The sequence below is a fragment of the Muscardinus avellanarius genome (genome assembly GCF_963383645.1).
Source record: "Muscardinus avellanarius genome assembly, chromosome: 10".
In the NCBI taxonomy this organism is placed as follows: Eukaryota; Metazoa; Chordata; class Mammalia; order Rodentia; family Gliridae; genus Muscardinus; species Muscardinus avellanarius.
Genome location: NC_137796.1, coordinates 13401102 through 13414476, shown reverse-complemented (window position 1 = coordinate 13414476; position 13375 = coordinate 13401102). Strand labels below are relative to the sequence as shown.

At 45.1% G+C, this 13375-nt stretch overlaps 1 protein-coding gene across 1 annotated transcript in view; it reads left to right on the top strand.

Moving 5' to 3' along the window:
• The window catches only part of HYDIN (HYDIN axonemal central pair apparatus protein), a gene marked incomplete at both ends in the record, with an annotated part of 366181 nt that overhangs the window by 62245 nt on the left and 290561 nt on the right, over positions 1–13375 (top strand). The window contains one exon of the mRNA XM_080704134.1: positions 4982–5165. Coding sequence (XP_080560260.1) covers positions 4982–5165 — 184 coding nt within the window. The remainder of the gene's footprint in view (positions 1–4981; positions 5166–13375) is intronic.

The following is a 13375-nucleotide window of genomic DNA, read 5'->3' as shown; positions in this document are numbered from 1 at the left end:
GCTTTGAATTGAGGCCTTTACTTCATTAATTGCATCCTTTATCTCTTTTTGGCTCTCTCTGAGTTCTTTTCAAAGCACCTCTATTATTTCTACAGTTATTTTCCTGATTTGATCTAGAAATCTCTGATTTTCTGTTTTATCGGGTTCTGATGTTGTGGGGTTGTGGGCATTCATTGCTCCAGTATTATTCCTCTTTCCCATGATTTCGGAAGTTTGTGCCTTCTCTGGGTTCTTCCCTTGGGTCACTATGACTTCACTTAAGGTGTTCTGGATCTCGAGTCAGTAGTATCTCTGACCCCACTAATCCTTTACTGGGTTGTATCACAGAGTCTCCGACCCAGAGAGTCGATAGAGGCTGCTTTAGACTGTGAGGGGTGCCAAGTTGCACGTTCTCCTATGGTATGATATCTCTGCTACCGCCCCTCCCCCACTGGGTCAAGTCCCAGGGAGTACAGTACTGGGATTTCTCCTTTGTGGCCCGCAATTTGACTCACTGTTCTTGAGTATGCAGATGTAGCTGTACTGGATTTGGTGAATTCTCTGCTGCTGCCGCCGGTGGCAATATGGCGCCGCTGTCACGCCCTCGGCCGTGAGGCTGGCGTATTTCTTCTTGGTTTTGATTTTCACTCTGAATCCCTGCGGCGTGTGCTGAGCTCAGCCAATGGGAGCTTTAGATTTTACCTGCGGTGAGAAATCCCGCCTGGCTGTTCCGCAGCGGCTCACCTCGGCTTGCTGTAGCTGTCCGGTGAATTTGCTGCTGCTGCCGGCAATATGGCGCTGCTGCCGCGTCCTCGGGCGTGAGGCTGGTTATCTCCTCTGTGGCTCTGAGCTCTGTTCTCAGTCCGCTTTCTTTCTGGAGCCTGGTGATTTTTTTTGTTTCTCTGGTGATGGTGTTTTCTGGCTATGAAAGGCACTGATTTTGTGGTAATGGAGATTGGTTGTTAGTGGGGCTCTTAAGCCCCGCTTTTCTGGGTCGCCATCTTCCCGGAAGTCCCTATTTTATATTTTTATTTGGCAACACGGTCTCTTAAGCCAGCGCGTCTGGCTTCGAACCTGCGCGATCCTCCTGTCTCCGCCTCCTAAGCACGGGGATTACAAGCGTGCGCCTCCACGCCCGGCAGTGCCCATCCTCTCAAAAGGCAAAGTGAGTACAGAGCTGTGTGCATCCTACTGGACGTTGATTCCTGTCTCTGCATAGCTGTCCCTCTGCAAATGGAGGTGCCCCTGCCATTGGGTGCAGGCCTCCTCCTCCTCCACATCCTAGAATCTCAGGTTGTGTCCCAGTGCACACATCAGCAACAGAAAAGCAGAATGTTCCTCAACAGCTTGCTTAAGGGCAGCCCCAGCAAGACCTTTGGCCGATTGGAGACTCCTCTCTGGAGCTCCCTGGCAAGGTGTGGGCAGAACCCTTTGTTGACGTGACTCTCCTGCTCACTAGGATGAGCCACCTTTCCTTCTCCTCTCCCTTTGCTTCAGCAGCCTGCTCTAAATGAGCTGGCATATAGTTCCAGAGACTAAAATCTCCCTCTCCAGCGCCCCAAGGACCCAAGGTTTAATTTGGCGTAAACTTTCAGGGAGGCTCGAGAGACTTCCCCTTGTTCTCCACTTCTAATGTGGCTTGGACCTGGTCCCGAGGCATTCCGCTGCAGGTGCCACCCCAGCACTGTTCCTTGTCCAGGGTCACACGGCTCACGTGAAGGTGCCATTTGTGCCATGCCACGTGTGAACACAGGGGTATTTTCACAGCTCTGAAAGCCATGGCGCTTGGTTTATAATCTCCTCAACATCCAGTCACCACTGCCTGTGGGTGCTGCAGGGTGCAGTTCTCAAGTGCACCGAGGGAGGGAATATGTCTGGCCCAACCCACTGCTCTGAGACACAGGTTCTCCCTGTTTGCTAGGGTCCAGGGGCTAGCCTGGACTTGATGCCAGAAGAGGACCAGTGTTGGTGGCCACCAGACCCGTACAGTGGGTTGGGTTCATGGTTTAACGGAATCATGAAGCTGGCCGAGAAGCATCCTAGTCTACAAACAGAAACCCCCTGTGGGTGCCAGAAACCATGACTATCAGGAGGACAAGCCACAGACTGTGGTCTGCCACAGCCCCTGGAGTCAGGCCAGAGGAAGGTATCCTCTCCTTAGACTGCCAGCCATGGCTCCAATTCTCCACCAAGAGCAAAGAGGAAGACGTCTGGGACCTCTCTCCCCGGCCACCATCTTAGACTGGTGGTTACTGATTCAGAGAACCAAGGGTTTGGGAGAAGGGCAGCACTGGGGAATTTTTATTTTGTACTGTTTTCTGTGAGACATTGTATATATTCTTTTACATCCCACAGCCTACTCCCATTAACACCCCCACCCAAGAAAGACAGCATTCTAACAGACGTTAATGTGTGTGTGTGTGTGGGGGGGGTTGTGTGTATCTGTTCTTGCAAAATTTTTATTGCTTTGAAAGATAGGTAGGTAGGTAGATAGGTAGGAAGATAAATAGATAGATGATAGATGGATGGAGGATAGCTAGATGTTGCCCTTTGCATTGTTTCTCCTTTGTGGCTGGGCTCTCTAAGACCTCTTCACGTTGCTCTGTGTAGCTATCCCGTTGCTTCTGGCTATTTCAGGCCACTCCCAGTGGCCGTCACCCCACACTTTCCTGTGCCTTGTCCAGTGAAGGCCACATGGAGTTGGGCCAGCGTTTGCATATCAAACGGAAAAAGTCTACAGAGCTTCCATCTGAGAATCCATCAACATTTCATTTTAAAAGTGACTTTTCCGCTTCAAAAAAAAAAAAGACACATTGTGAAATCTAAAAAACAAAGATAAGCAATGAGAAGGCAAAAGTCAATTCCAATCTCACGGCCCACACGCAACCGCTATGAATATTTTGGCATCCCTGTATCCGTTCTTTCCACCACGTGTGTTATTTTTCGTTGCTTTTGCTTGTTTATTACAAAATTGGCATTACTCTGTACAACTTAGAACCTGATTTTTCATTTTTAAGGTATTTCCAACACATGAAAAGGCTGTTAAAGAGCCTTCTTTAATCACGTTTTAACAACCACTTAGCTTATTACCCCATTAGCAAAAAACACACCAAAGAAGGCAGAATAGCATGTTGACTAACCCTGGGGGATTCAAACTACAAAAGACTGCTCGAATCTCAGGCTCCGTATTTCTTCTCTGTGACCTGGGCAAGATTCTTAACTGTTCTGAGCCCCAGTTTCACCATCTATATAAAATGGGAATGGTGCTCACCATAGTAATGACCTCATACAGTGGTTATTAGTATTAAATCCCGTGATGCACGCGTGGGGTTTGGTAAGTACCCAGTACCTGTGGTTTTGATGATTCTCATTATTTGTTTCTTTAATTTTTTTTTTGTTGGTGCATCGTAATCATACATCTTAGCGTAGTACAAGATGGTGGAGGCATACGTGAACACGTCACTCACCCAGCCCTTACCAAATTCCCAACCCAGCCTTCGAATACTTCACATCAAATTTACGCACTTTGTTTGGTGTCACGCCAGCACTTTGGACATTTTTAATTGGTGCCTCATAATTGCATGTGATAGTGAGAGTCGTAGGGATACATTCATATATGCACATAACATGATTTAGTCTGCTGTCATTCCACCACTCTAATGACCTACTTTACCGCTCCCTCTTTGTTTACATCTGTGATTGTCTCTTTGGGATTCATTCCTGCAAGAGGAAATTATTGTTTCAAAGCATCTATAATGCATAAATCTTTCCGATAGATGTCAAGTAAGAAGAGGAAATGGATTCCTTTCATTCTGATCTGTATTTAATTTTCCCTGCTCTGCCCAGGGGCACCGAAGGACTGCTCCTGATTGCTTGCCCACTGCTCCTACAGAGGAAAGCACTGCAAAACAGCTTTCCTCCTCAGAACCAGAGCATGCTGAGCCCATTTCTTTGACTTCTTTATGCTGTGTGACCAAAAGACTCTGCGTGCTGAAGTTATTGAAATAACTATATTACAATGCTGAGTTTCTGGTTTGCCTGAAGTCGTTTAGAAAATGAGTTGGGCCTGGGCCAGGAATTCAGAGAGCCCAGGCTGCCACTCAGCACTCACCTGCTAACTATCTGTCTCTGGCCACGGGTGACAGCAGCGTGATGCAGGGAAGGTGGATTAAGGTGTCCCTGGAGGAGATGCTGTCGGTTTACAGAGTCCAGGAGGAAGGAGGACACAGCAATGAGTGAGAGGTCGTGGCAGCCTTCCTGACCGACTGTGATAGTGAGAGGGGGAGAGTGTGTGTGTCTAAACTTGGTGGCATTAGCATTCCCTGTGGTTGACACAGGGAGAAAACTAGTATCGCCCAAGCATCTGCTTCATCCTAGAAACTATTCCAAGCCCTGAATCACGTTTAACCCTCCTCGCTTTGATGGAGAAGCTCTGCTCCTATTATCTGTATTTTATAGGGGCAAACACCTAGGCTTGAAGGAATTGTGTAATTCCCAAAGTCACAGAGCTAGTAAATAGATTGCAAAATCAGTATCTAGGCCTTGTGTTTGCTGGCTTCAGATTCTATCCCCAAGGTAGCTAACAGCTAAGAAAGAAGTAAAACAAAGCAAGGTGAACAGAAACAAAAATCATCCTTGCAGTCTGAGAGGCAGGGCAGATGTTAAATATTTTAAAAGCAGTCCAGAAAACACAAATACCTAAGGGAAAAAATATTTGTCCAGACACACAAGGACTTAGGAGTAAACAAATGGGCATTGGGCAGGAAATCCCAGGAGGACTTTGTGCAGAAGGTGAGTAAAGACGAACAAACGGCGCCTCTGGACGCTCTAAGAGCTGAAGAAAAGCTCACCCAGCTGGTGCGTCATGGACCAGGGCCAAGAGGGACCGTCCCAGGGTGATAGATGAGGGCGTCTCTAGGAGGAGGGAGTAGAAGGGAGACCTGGTTCAAAGTCTCCGGGGGGATTATAAAAATGAAGCCGACTTTTCCTGTCCCTTCTTTAGGCTCTGTGATGATCTATCCAAAGAGGAAAAACAGGAGGCCGGTGCATTTCTCGAAGAGTGCATCCTTGACCCATCACTTCGAGAACGTTTCTCCATCCTCTCCCGCACCTTCGAGAATCAGAGGAAGCTGATCCAGGAAGACAGAATGCTTTTCTTGAATCATGTTTTCACGATTGAGCCCCTGGTGAGCACAGAAATGAAATCTGAGTGTCTGGGAAGCACAAGTGGGCGTGCAGGCCCCGTTCTGATGAGAGCGCCCACTCTGGGAAGTGTACCAGGCCTTCTGAGAGGGTCCAGATTCCTTCCAAGGGGCCTCATCATCAGCTTGAGACACCAGGCTAATGTGAATGGCAAGATGTTTGTAGGGCACAGTTTTATGCACTAGTCACTGTATTTTACACATCATATGGATTACCTAGTTTATCTCATTTGTATATAAATTATCTTACAACAGCCCTACAAGATATAATTGGAATTCCAATCTATAGATGGAAAAAATTAAGACTTAGAAAAATCCCACAGCTTGCTGAAGGCCAAGCAGCGAGTGTCTGTAGTCAGAAACCCATCCCCGATTAGCCTGATTGCAAAGCAGGATTTCTCAACCTCAGCACCATTGCCAGCTCTAGCTAGATAACTCTCTGACCTGTACCTTGTAGGATATTTAATAGCATCCCTTGCTTTTGCCCACTAAATCCTAGTGTGACAGCCCACACTGTCTTCAGACAATGTCCCCTGGTGAGCAGAATCACCTGGCTTGAGAATTGCTTTGTCCTTAATTCACTCAGTAAGAACTTACTGACTGCATGGTCTGTACCAAGCACTCTGTGGGCACCAGGCACTGGTGAACAAGCTAGACATAGCCCTTGACCTTACAGCCTGCCTAGTAAGAGCTGTATCACGATTAGATGGAGGCCTGTTTGATCCCACTGACTAAACCCTTAACCACCCTGTCCTACTGCCTCTAAAGGAGAGTAGCTGGCAGCTTTTCTGTTCCTGCGCTAGGTCGGCCTTGGCTGCCGGCTTTCCTGCATTCCCTTAGCAGCCATCGACAGTGTGCAGACAAAATGGCAATAGAGAACGCTCACAGCTACCTTCAGCTACCAGACTGTTGCCATTTAGACCAGTTGGAGGAAAGACATGGCTACCAGAACACCTTAGAATATAAAGCCACTTGTAGGGAATGTCGCTGGCTTACACAGATTTATTTTTCTTGATGTCTGCTTTTCCAATTTGTTACTAAAATGTATAACATGGAAAATGAGTTCCATGGCTTAAAAATTTTGAGCAACCCTGGGTTTAATATTGTTTGAGAAGTTTCTTTGCTGTAAGACTTCAGAAAAATCTTTGCCTATACATACTAAGCTATGCTGTAAAACTCCCAAGAGAGCCTTTCCTCTCAGAGATAGCCTCTCGGGGACTGATGCTTTATGGAACCCATGTGTGTGAATCATTGGGGAAGAGCGTAAGAATAGTACACCAATTTGAGATGAGGTCATTATCCTAGAATTTGAAGTTAGAGAAGGCATCCTCAGAGAACTGTGAACTAGGTTTTGCAGGAAAGGATTCTTGGAGAACAAAATTGTGGGTGAGCATGGAGTAGTTCATCCAAGGCTTCAAAAGTAGATCAGGCCGGGCGTGGTGGCGCACGCTTGTAATCCCCGCGCTCAGGAGGCTGAGACAGGAGGATCGCACGGGTTCGAAGCCAGCCTCAGCTACTTAGTGAGGCTCTCGGCAACTTAGTGAGACCCTGTTTCCAAATGAAATATAAAAAAGGTCTGGGAGTATAGCCCGGAGGCAGAAAGCTTCTGGGTTCCACCCCCAGTACCACCAAAAAAAAAAAAAAAAAAAAAAAAAGTAGATCAGTTTGCTTGCAGTTAACGATTCAAATAGGAAAACAGTACTGAAGAGAGAGGTTGGGGCTCAATTCTGTATTTCAGAAGACTCTAGAGCTCAGCCGAACAGAGGCATCTGTCTCCAGCAAGAGGTTAAATTGGGATAAGGACCATAAAAGAAAATAGGTCAGGTGCAGAGATACGGAAAGGGTCAGGAAGGAGTCACTGGAGCAAGCACGGGGATTACAAGCGTGCGCCACCACGCCCGGCTTGGTGCATTTTTTTAAATTAATGAGGCCGCTTTGTTTAAATTGTATAGGAAAAATACACTGCCATAAATAGGAAGGGGTAACATTAACTTTTAATATAAATAAATGATGCTTGTAGTATTTATAATGTTTTTGTCTTTTCTATACATGATTCCGTTTTTAGTCTCATAAGAGTATTCATTAGCTGGTTATTGGCAATTTTTGCAAAATGAAAATGAAGTGTCTTCCTCCAGTTTTTCTGGTAAAAACAGAAGATTTGTGGTGGCTCACACCTATTATCTCAGTACTTGGGAGGCTGAGACAAGAGGATTGAAGGTCTGAGGTCAGCCTCGGCAACTTAGTGAGACCCTGTTTCAAAACGAAAAATAAGAAAAGCTGTGCAGTTCAGAGGTAGACTTCCCTGAGTTCAATCCCCAATACAAAAAAAAAAAAACAACAAGAATTCATTGTCAGATATAATGACTCATTTATTATTTTAAATCTTTTTAATTTTCCCCCACTTAAAAAGCTCTTGTCATTTTATATAATAAGTATAGGCCTGATTCATGACTAAAATATAATCTTACCTCGTAAACTACCTTGAAAATCCTGCCATTTCTCCAACATCCCAGCACAATGGAGTTTCTCCTGTTGATATCTTGGTTTTCTGACTGATGGTGGTGAATAAACGCTACTATGGTCTCAGATGATAGACTTGGTGAGGCTTTATAGGGTAGAGATCTGAACTGAATGTTGGAGGAAGAGTAAGACTTAATTAAGTAGAAAGAGAATGTTTCCAGTTGGGGAAATGATGTAAACAAAGAGAAAAGGATCTCTGAGCTTCCTGCCAGGTTAAACAACAGCGAGTCGCAGCAGCATGGTTTTCCTGACTGGGAAGGAGCGTCGAGGACATTTAGGCCACCGGGGTTAGTCTCGGGCCCGTTTTCTCCTGCCATGCTTTTCTGGAGACCCTGGGTCTGAGAGGTGGTGATGTTTTAAAAGAGAGTGTTGTGGTCAAATATATTTGAGGATCTCTGTTTCATGAGAAGCTGATTCTCCAAGTGGCAGAGGGCAAGTAGGGTTTCCTGGGAGGGCGGCCCGCTCACTCACAGAGCACCTGCTGGAGATGGTATTCCGTGGCTCCCAGTTTGATCAGTGGTGCGGAGGGTAGCCAAGACTTCCATAAGGTTCAGAGCCGGAGCATGATGTGCTCAGGGGATTTGGGGAAGTTTACCCGGTGCCCGTGACGGGGTCGAACTAGAGGAGCATGGGCTGAAGGCGAGGTGGGTGGTACAGGTCAGGTAGCAGAAATGACCAGTGCAGAGGGCCGTGGAGGATGAACATCTCTGCACCCAAGGTCAGAGTGATGAAAAGGGAGAGATTGAGACCAACGTTGTGAAAATCCAGGGTATTATCAGAAACTACTTTAAAAAACTATACTCCAACAAAATGGAAAACTCAGAAGAAATCGACAGTTTCCTAGACACATGCAAGCTTCCTAAATTGAACCAAGAAGATATAGAAAATTTAAACTGGCCAATGGCAATTAAAGAGATTGAGGTAAAAATAAAGAGCCTACCATCAAACAAAAGCCTAGGACCAGATGGTTTCCCAAGTGAGTTTTATAAAAGCCTTCATAGAAGAGCCAATCTCAAGAACTCCTCAGTTTATTCCATAAAGAAGAAAGAAACAGAACTCTCTTAAATAAGTTCTGTGAAGCCAACATCACATTAATACCAAAACCAAATAAAGACAGCTCAAGAAAAGAAAACTGTATGCCTATACCGTTGATAAACCTATATGCAAAACTGCTAAACAAATTGCTAGCAACACACATTCAAATACACATCAAGAAAATCATATACCATGACCAAGTAGGATTTATCCCAGGGATGGAAGGCTGGTTCAACATGCAAAAAGCAATCCATGTAATTCATCATATAAACAGAACCAAAGACAAAAATCATAAAGGAAAGAAAATGCCAGGAGTGAGGGATGTTCTGGAGGAAGGCACCAAGTGCTTTCTCATCAGCCACAGAGGGTGAGATGTAGTGAGGAATCGCGTGTGTCTGCAGATCTGAACTGAAATGATTGAGACTGCTATGATGTCTCTGATGGAAATTGGCAGGGCAGGAGCCCTGGACTTAACTACACTAGCCATTTGAGCTCCCTTGGCTTCCCAGAATCTCATACCCAGACTAAGAGTATTGGGAGGAGGTCACTCTCCTCTTTCCTGATGCATACATTCTGATTTCCTCATTTGAGGGATCAGACGCGGTCCGGCCCAGTGTTAGTAAGTGGATTCATGAATGAATGAAGGAACAAATGTCTCTCAATCAATGCTGATGAGTTTGGCTCTGGACATGTTGATTCAAGATGACTACAGATCCCCAAACAGCTTTGAACATGCAGGACTAAAACGTGTGGGAAGGTATTCAGGATTAAGGCAAGATTTAAGTCTCCTGTAGAGATCTTCAGTGCAGAGCCAAGAAAAGCAAACACCAAATTCTAAGAGAAGAGCAAAAAAGAGCAAAGTATAGAGGGTGTAAGAGGACTCCAGGTGCCTGGTGTGGCGGCGCGCACTTGTAATCACAGCTTGGGAGGCAGAGACCAGAGGATCGCGGTTTGTAGACAGCCTCAGCTACTTAGCAAGGCCCTTCACAACTCAGTGAAACCCTGTTTCAAAAACTAAAAAAAGACTGAAAATTAGGACTGGGGGTGCAGCTTGGAGGTACAATGCCCCAGTACTGAAAAAAAGAAAAAAAAAAAGAGGACTCAGGCAACCACCTTTAGGGGCCGGGACCTCACAGAGGGGAATCCAGGAGAACACACCTGCCGAGAGCTCCTTCCACACCAACCACGCCTGGTTCTACACCATTTTCTACTGGAGTCTCTTCTGCATCTTTTTTTTTTTAAGATTTAAAGAAGTTTATTAGAAAGATAGAAATACAGAAAATAGAAATATAGCCTCATGCCCGAGTGGCATGGAGGGGTGACGTGAATGAATACACCCTCTCTTCTGTATCTTGCTCACACATGAGGCCTCTTACATCAATGGTAGTATTTAATTTCTGACAGTTGAGCTGTGTGTCGGTGATTAGTTTCTTCCTAGGATATGAGTCCTTTTAATCAGCTTCTTGCCATAAGTAGAGTTCACAGTAGAAGCAGAGGAGATTAGAAGCTAGCAGTGTCCCTGGAAGATGGATAATCAGTCTCCAGCTGTTATCCTGCTCCTAATTGATGTGGGAACTCAGGTACCCCTTACTTTCTGATGGACTCTTCAGCCTCTGCATATGTGACTAAGGCAAAACATTGTCTTCACATGAGGCAAATGTAAAAGATAGCAACAAAAAATCATTGCCTTGGGTTCGGAAAAGAAATAAGTATATGCTTATTTTCTCAGATCTATATCTATGTAGCTTCATTCTTCAAATACATGAGCCAAAACAGAAAGGTTAGCTCTGGTTGTGTTCTCTGCATATTGAGTATTTTATAGGAACATCATTCCTGTGTTAGAGGCTCTTCCAGTTTAAAGCAAGGAGATTCAAGATCAAGAGATCAATTCTGCTGGGTACCGTGGCACGTACCTGTAATTCCAGCACTTGGGAGGCTAAGACAGGAGAATTGCTGGTTTGAGGACAGCTTTAGCAATTTAGTGAGACTCTCCACAACCCAGTGAGATCCTATTTCAAAATAAAATAAAAATAGGTCGGGGGGGGGTGTATAGCTTGGAATACCCCTGGGTTTAATCCCCAGTTTCAGCGAGAGGGCGAGGAAGAGAATAACGGAGGCCCCAGAATTGTCCAGACATGCTGACGGGTTTGAGTGTCAATCACATGTTTGTGATTTATGGGCATTGTTATGTATGAAGTAACTTGCCTCAACGATGGACCCAAAGCTCTAGAACTGCAGGTGCTTGCTTTGTTTTACTACCTCTTTCCCATGAGGCCACAGGTGGCTTCACTTGTCCTACCAAACTTTCTTCTCATGGAGGAATACGGCCACGAATCTGGCTCTCAGCTTCATTGCTTGAACCTTGTGGAGTCCCACGTGGGCATCTTGGGTACCGATGTGACCACCAGGTCCAGGCTTGTTTCCCTCATCTCCTTGTGATCTGAACAGAGGGGGCTGGCAGCTGCTTCACGGGCACAGAGGTGGGAGTTTGTCTTGAGAGACCCCAGAAGTGTCCACTGGTGGTGAGCAGAGGGAAGGACGGACCCAGGGTGCCCCCAGGACCGAGGGCTGGAAGGAATGCTTTTTAATTTTTAGCTTTCCTTGATAATTTATTGATATTCAAAAGTAACAATTGTTGTTTAGTCATTGAAGCACATGGTGCATTGCTTCTGTTTATATTGAGTTTCTCATATGCCAGTTCTCTTGATAATATTTGGTGGTATTGTTGGCATGAGCGTACATTTTTCCATCTATTCCTTATGTAGGGAAGGCAATGAGTTCTGTGATCATTCATCAAGCCACCTGCTTCCATACAGGTTATTTTTTTTTTACTCTATTTGGAAAAGAACTGCAAAATTGAGTGTATTGTGCATGTTTTGTGCCTTCCAGAGAAGTAAGTGGAATTGGCTACTTTCAGAAATGTAATATTCTATTGTACTAGATGGACCCCAGCCATACAGAATTTTGACAGGCTCATTCTGTTATTTCCTCTGCTCAGGTCTCTTGGGTATCTTGAAAGAGAGAGACTCAAAGACAAAAATGCAGTTCTGAAAACTGAGAGGCCAAGAATATCACAGGGCAAAAAGAGAGAAGCGAACTTTCTATTTCCTTGGGCATCTAGGAATCCTCTGAGAAATTGCCGCACAGATGTGCCGGCCTCATCTCTGAACTTTGGTGCCACCAGCTCAGGTCACTCTGTTAAGAGGCAGAAAGTTTCTGAATTTCAAACACTTGGTCTTTTCTCAAAAAGAAAGGTCTGACAGTTTTGAAGGTGTTTATTCAAACTGGCCCAAGTCAATCGGCTAAGATATCAGTGAGCTGGGAAAATATTTCTGGTTCTTTCGTGTCTCCTCTATCAAAGAAGATTCCATCCTACACCCCTAGGAAAGCTTAAGCCTCATTTGACTGAGCCTTAAAAAAGAAGAGAAACTTGATCACTTTCTTATTACCAGGTAAGTAATAGTAAACCATGCTTTGTTGTCATCCAAGCCTGTAGGAAACGTGCTGTCCTAGCAATTCGAACTTTGAGAGCACAGCTCAAATTTTTTTCCCCAACCGACATAGCATGTGAGCTCAGCAGAACCAGGTTGGGCGGAAGCCCAGATGGCGACCAAGGAAGAAGGATCCGGCTCCTCTACTGCAGAGCCCGTCCCCTCCTGGTCACATTAGCCACGAGTCACATTGCAAACACGTGGGCGCTGACTTCTTGGAAATGGACACCAGGGAGGAGAAAGGAGGTCGAGGATCTGCTGAGACGCAGACTGTCCTTGAGGAGTCACAACTCCTCTCTCACTGCGGTCTGCCCCTTCTTCAGGCTCCGTTCATTAGGATTGTCCTTTCAGATTTTTGTGCTCAGCCACAATTTTTTTTTTTTTCAATTGTGCTGGAACATTCGCCATTGTATTGGAGAACCTGTGTAGGTGGAGGAGGGAGGCCCAGAGAAGTCTTAGAAATAGCCAGGTTCCTCATGGCTCATTAAATAAGTTAACACCTTTCCTTGTGGGAGAAAGCCCTGTTCTCCCCAGAAAAAGAGGCATAAACATCACACACAACCACCTCTTCTCTAAAGAAAGCCCTGGTGGAAATTTCACCTTGTTTGGGTTAGAGGTAAGATCGAGAGAGAATATGCCTTTTGTGAAGCTGCTTCTGGCAGAAGTCCAAATCTTCAAGCCCCTCTCCTAGGAACTTTTGTGGCCATTATTTTGAGTGTCATAACTTTTCCAATTCTGTTTCCTGTCCCAGCAGAAATAATGGAGCAGAAAAATCCTGCCATTTCCTGGCAATTTGATCTTCTTTTTCAATGATGATAAGAAGGATGGGTGGTTTACTTTTCTTTTTCTTTTCTGTTTTTTTTTTTTTTTTTTTAGGTTTCCATTTATTTTACCATTCTCTTTGAGACACCTGGTATTGTCCCCCCAAGTGTCAGTAAAGAAAGCAATAGTTTCTCTTACCCACCTGGAACAGTTGTGGGTAGTGGGACAGATCACAGGTTCTTATCACTGGTTCTTCTTATTATTGTTACTTGTTGATACAAATTTGACTTTGTGACCAGGTTTTGACTTCCTAAGAACAATTCTTTAGTATTTCTCCGGTGCTTTAAGGGAGATGATAAAAGAGTTGAAATTTTTGTTTACATAGTC